Here is a 5,899-nt window from a genome sequence, read left to right as displayed (position 1 = left end):
TTCAACGGCCAACGCAAATGAGCAGGCCTCTTACAGACGGAGGTGCGCGCGGACCTGCTCGGGGTGGCCGGCATCGACGTGCCCATCTCGGACTTCATCAAGCACACCATGCCCTACAGCGTGAGTATTGTACCACCTAAAATGCGTCGCCACTCATCTCGTATCTCGTATGCTGCCGTTTTACGTCATCTGTTTCTTCGTTTCAGATCGGAGTCAACGGGTACGTGTTCATCGTGACGAACAACGGGTACATCCTGACGCATCCCGATCACCGTCCGGTGGTAAGTGAGCGGGAATGTCACGTTGTAATTGTTGGAATTTTAAATGGGCAATTTGCTCATTTTCGCGTAAATTGTTGCAATTTCAAGACCGTGCGACGGCTTTACATCCTTACCGTGTGTGATGTTGCAGCACGGCGGCGTCCTCAAGTCCAACTACAACAGCGTGGACCTGTCGGAGGTAGAGTTCGCCGATGAGGAGCGCGATCCGCGGGATCCCAGCCCGGATATCCTGGAGGTACGCGAATATGGGACATGACATCCGGACATGCGTCGGCTCGTCTAAACCGACGTCGTTCCCAAGGCGTTTCGACACATGCTTTCGACCGAGTGTTTTCACGGTTATGTTTGTCCATCCCCAGCTCCGCGAAGCCATGGTGAACCACTCGCGTACGCACCTGCAGGTCCGCCTCAAGTTCCACTTCGACGAGATGGTGGGTGCCCGTGAGTCGTGACTCTCGCATGCCGTTGCCGTTTTGCTGGTATACTTTTCGCTCCCATTTGCCGGGCTCACCCAATCCGTGTTCGCTTTTTTGGGGGGCAGAGGCGGGTGGACAGCGAGCTCAAGGACATCTACATCGCGCCCCTCAACGGCACACCCTTCTCCATCGCCATGGTGCTGCCCACCGAGTACGGCCACGCCTGGCTCAAGGTGGCCGACGAGTTCAAGATGTTCCGCCAGGCGGGCGCGAAGCCGACGCACTTCTTCAACTCGGACCGGTGGCGCATCCACCCCGACTGGTGAGGTTCATAAAGAATTATTTTTTGTTTTCCTCAAAAATTGATTTTTTTTTTTCAAGTTTTCTGGAAACATTTTAACAATTTTCCCGATTTTTATTTGTTTAAAACTTTCCAATTTTTCCGGAAAAATTTCGGACTTTAAAATTCCTATAAACTACTGGAGTCTTGCGTTTGCGACACAGGGACTACTGCGCCTACTTTCACGAGAACTACCTGGTGTTCGACTCACCGGAGGCCCGGGTACTGCACTTCGTGGGGCGGGCGAGTGACACTAACTGGGAGTGGAGGGAGAGGTGGAGAAACCCGGCGAACGAAGTCCACGGTAAAACAGCCCGAGGGCGACCCGGATGACTATCTGTTACTTGCTCTGTTATACATATTACACACTTTTAAATACCGATTGTTATTGTTTCTACGCAGACCGGTGCGACAAACCGCATATAGATTTCAGTGATTATTACTGTAAGTCGACATACAGGGTGGCCCGTTGCCACCGTTCTTTCTTCTGGTCATACCTGGCGCCTTACGGCTCCGTGCGAGTACGTATGCAACCCGTCCGCACGCCTGCCGCACGGGACAGTATCACGAGAAGAAAGAACGGCGCTGATGGGCCTGGGTTTCTAATTCTAAAACATTGTTGTTTTTTGTTTGTGTTTTGTAAAGTAATGGGGACGTTTACGTTGTTTACCTGCAGGTGATCGAGAGCTCATGCAGCTTCTGGTCTTTGACGCCCGCCTCTCTCTTCCGTACTTCAAAGCCACAAAGTGGGAGCCCAAGAACAGGGACGAGTAAGTCTGCAGCCTCATTAAGTCATTCGAATGAGAGGGCAGGGAAAGTTTAAAAGTGTTTCCGTTCCTCAGACAGGACCTCGCCCGCAAGTACAACGTGTCGCTTAGGTTCATCTCGATGCAGAGCGGGCTGACGCGCTGGCAGCTGGTGCACGACCGGGCCGCCGAGGGAAGTCCGAGCAGCAGCAGCCCTCCGCCGCCGTGAGTGTCGATTGAACCGATGCAATAAACTTCTGGAAGGGAAAGAGGGTCTCGCACGCTACCCTCACTCCACCCGTTCATCTGCGCAGGGAGTGGGGCGACTCCAACAACCGTGCCATCGAGGAGCCGTGGTACGTGGGCGCCGTGCTGCAGCACCAGATCAACAACTACTCGTTCTACTTCTCGCTGCCGCCGAACGCCGGTAAGCCCACGAGCGTCCGCATGAAACTGTGCGGCCTCAAGGTGCGGCCCCTTCCCTTCCAGTTGAGGTTTTGAATCACCCACCCGCCACTCTACCCATATGCCCCACAGACAAGCAGACCCCCAGCAAGCTGACAGTGACGGCCACGCACGCGGTGTTCCACCTGGACGAGAGCAAGTACGTGCCCGCCAGCGTGCTGGGCTACGTCATCCCGCACGCCACGCTGCAGCGCCGCTTCGAGAACGTCACCGCCAAGGCGTGCAAGACGTGCCTGCCGTGCTCGAGCGAGGAGCTCAACTGCTACCTGCTCGACTCCAACGGCTACGTGCTGGCCAGCAAGAGCACCCTGGACACGGGCCGCTTCTTCGGCGAGATCGAGGGCGCCGTCCTGGCCGAGATGGTGTCGGCCGGGCTGTTCACGGCGCGCCACATGTACGACTACCAGGCCCAGTGCTCCAAGGAGACGCCCATCGACAGCGCGGCCGGCATCCTGAGCACGGTGAGCTGGGCGAGCTCTGAGCTTCCCTCTGCCGCGGGTATACCCCGCGCCTGCGGGTGGCTGTAGATACCCCGCGCTGTTAACTCGTCGTGTGTTGCAGCCGAGGGATACAAAACTATAAATTCAAGCATACCAATTTGTCTATGATTTGGTGATGTTTGTCGATTTTTTCCTATTTTCCCCTGATCTTTCGGGATTTTTCTTCTGGTTTTTCGGAGGGCGTGCACTTGTATTTACCCCTCGGTTGCAGCCCCTCAATCAGCTGCGCTGGCTGTGGCACTGGACGGTGGGCCGCCTGTCCTGGATGCTGCTGCAGTCCGAGCTGGGCAGCGTGCTGGGCAGCGAGGCCGGCGACTGGCTGAGCGACCTCTGGCGCGGGGGGCTAGCCGGCGCCGGCGGCACTCCTCGCCGGAGGGTCAAGAGGAAGAAGAGGCCGGAGGAGGACGAGGGCGAGGTCTTCCCCAGGAAGCCGCCCAAGGGCGCCACCAAGACCGAGTACTTCCCCTGCGAGCGGAAGGCCGTCCTGTACCGCCTGGAGCAGGAGAAGATGAGAGACGGCAACTTCAGGCTCCCTCCTCCAGTGTGCAGCAGGTAGGGGATGATCAGGCGGACCTTACGCCATACCTAGTATTTGATATCATGTCAGCCTCATTAATTATTCTAATTACCTGTTTCATCCCGTAGAGCATACTCCGCTAGAGCCGTGCCTTATTCAAACATGCTGCTTGTGGTGACAAATCCAATGAGTATAAACACGTGTTTCAATAAACTTTTGGCGTCCTCATCCGTCATAGAATACAATGTTACTGAGCCCTGCCAGAAAATGAATCTGAACGATTTACCTCGGAGAAGATTGGGAGGCTGTTACAATCAGCATCCTAAGGTTTGTGAAAGATACCTAATGGATATTTATATGTAACTCTAAATTGTTTGTTATCTTCTTTAGATTGTTATTTTGTCTATTTTTTTGTTGCAGGAAAAGTACATAAGAAAATGTGGCAATGCTGCAACTTTAGTCATCAATATAGCAGCAGTTATGGGTTGCTTTTCTATTCTTTTTCTATTACCAAAATTAATTGGCTAATAAAATGGTCAACCAAATCTTTCAGTATTTGACGTAACTGTATAAAATTGCCAGACAATGACAAATTTATTGTCTTTTGTCTTCAGGAAAATGATCAAACAAAAATTCTCATTTATATTGTTTATTCTTACAAACTAAGATTAACGGCTCCAAGGCTTAGCCATTAGAATTAAAAACAGCCTTTGTACTTTCATAATTCACCACCTACATGACACATCTGAGCAACAAAAGCTGATGACTTTGTAAAAGCCTAATGGTTTGAGCCCCATCAGGCTAAACGATTATAACAGGAACAAGACACACTAGAAATCAATGAAATCATGACTCATACATATCACTACACTTGCTTCTCACAAATGAAAGGGAAGCTAATCTATGAGCTTACACCAAAATGTTTTGAAAACATGGCACTTGTAACATTTTTGCAGGTGCAACAATTCCTTAAAAAGTAAAGCAGTCTGTGAAGCTCGCTAATATGTAAAGCTAGTATGTAAAGCAGAATCTTACTTTCCTTTGATATAATGAAATTGCACTGTGTGCATCACCCTTAAAAATCACACAAAATAACAAAACAGAACAGTTGTATGGCTACAACAAATCTTAAAAACAATGTTCTCAATAGTCACTAAAATTAACACTGTTCAAGGAACTAAAAGATTTCAATAAAATACCTCAAATGACAACAAAATATTCATATCTCACTGTGTAGAACACTGGAAAGAATATATTTTAGATAAAAATGTGATCAGAAAAAAAAATAGAATAAAATCAAAAAGTTGAAATTGATAAAATCTTTCTATAGTGCGCTAGGAAACAAATAATTTTGCTTATACTAACAAGTCAATGTGTCACATGATAGCCAGTCCTGGCATCAGTCCTCGCCACATACATAGATCAACTTTACATATGGCAAGAGTAAGATAATCTAAGTAAAGCATGAAATTAAAATTATAGTTAGGCCTAATATAGACCTGCTTTACCAATATGTTGGAATTTGATTGAAGAAGAGAAATAACACAATGATTACATAAAAATTTTACATGCATGGCACACAAATACCAATTAGCATGACAACATGATGGCAACTAACGGCAACTAAAAATAAAATCAAGTGACATTGGCATAATTAATTTGGCAAAAAGGTCAGCAGGATCAATAAACAGATCCCCGAGAGGGTTAACAGTTTAACAATCCAAGAAGAAACTACCAGGCTTAGTTCTGTGTTTCAAAGTCATATCAACAGAATCTTTGTCAGCCTCTTACATACATAATTAATAAGCTTACTGTAAGAGCAAGCATTAAATAGTGATGAGGTAGGACAATTCTAAATCCAAATTTACTTTAAAATGGTCCAGTCAATGACAAGAGACAGCAACATTATTACCCAAGTCTCTTGAACTTTAACATACTGTACAATGTACATGTAGCTTCACCCCTCTTTACACAAGACTTTGACAAGACAGCAACAGCCCAATGAATAACAAAATGCAACAGCAATCAGTCTTACTCAGTCTTCAGTAAAACTAGAGGTGTAAAAAGGCAATGAGCACAACATAATAACTATTCACATTATTGCCTTTTAAAACCTCACTGACGACAGGTCATCACTAATACTCAGTCTTATGAAGAGGACAGTCTTTGTCATGTTGACTACACAAATGATCAATTATATTGCTATGTGATAGGCAATACAATACTGTTGGGTCAAAATAATAGCAAACACTAGAGTCACCTTTAACTTACTGACAACAGATTTGAAGCAGTAACACTACTCCTGCCATCGGCAACAATTCCTTAAATTTCTAGGGAAAAAATCTACTCCTACAAGAAATTTGCCTAATCAAGATTGAGGCCGAGGAAGTCAATATTTTCTTATATCTACAAAAGATTCTCAATACTGTCCGTCCTTTTCATGGGCATATATCAAGATGCCCCAAGTCCATAGTTGATAAATGGACCAGACATCACATCTTACATCACAAAATTGTTTGAGTCAAAACAAACAGAGTTTCTAGACTACCAACAGCATCAACGCCTTTAGTACGATATCAGACAGATCATAAAGTTTTAAGTCTCAGAAGTTATTATACATAATAAAAACAGATT

At 46.8% G+C, this 5,899-nt stretch overlaps 1 protein-coding gene across 1 annotated transcript; it reads left to right on the top strand.

The window, feature by feature from the left end:
- Window positions 1-36: 36 nt before the first annotated feature.
- On the top strand, window positions 37-3,817 carry LOC113213164 (voltage-dependent calcium channel subunit alpha-2/delta-4; the record flags this gene model as incomplete). Its single annotated transcript, XM_052277028.1, is given in 14 exon segments — window positions 37-120; window positions 207-281; window positions 412-516; window positions 641-712; window positions 823-1,019; window positions 1,202-1,341; window positions 1,440-1,481; window positions 1,714-1,807; window positions 1,880-2,008; window positions 2,098-2,210; window positions 2,321-2,709; window positions 2,960-3,300; window positions 3,394-3,592; window positions 3,686-3,817. Coding segments are annotated over 14 exon segments (2,088 nt in total), but the record flags the coding sequence as incomplete, so codon positions are not given.
- Window positions 3,818-5,899: the final 2,082 nt, after the last annotated feature.

This window comes from Frankliniella occidentalis, unplaced genomic scaffold (genome assembly GCF_000697945.3).
Source record: "Frankliniella occidentalis isolate FOCC.00 unplaced genomic scaffold, Focc_3.1 Scaffold5493, whole genome shotgun sequence".
Lineage (NCBI taxonomy): Eukaryota > Metazoa > Arthropoda > Insecta > Thysanoptera > Thripidae > Frankliniella > Frankliniella occidentalis.
Note: the sequence above shows the minus strand (reverse complement) of the source record. Positions and strands in the feature narration are given on the sequence as shown.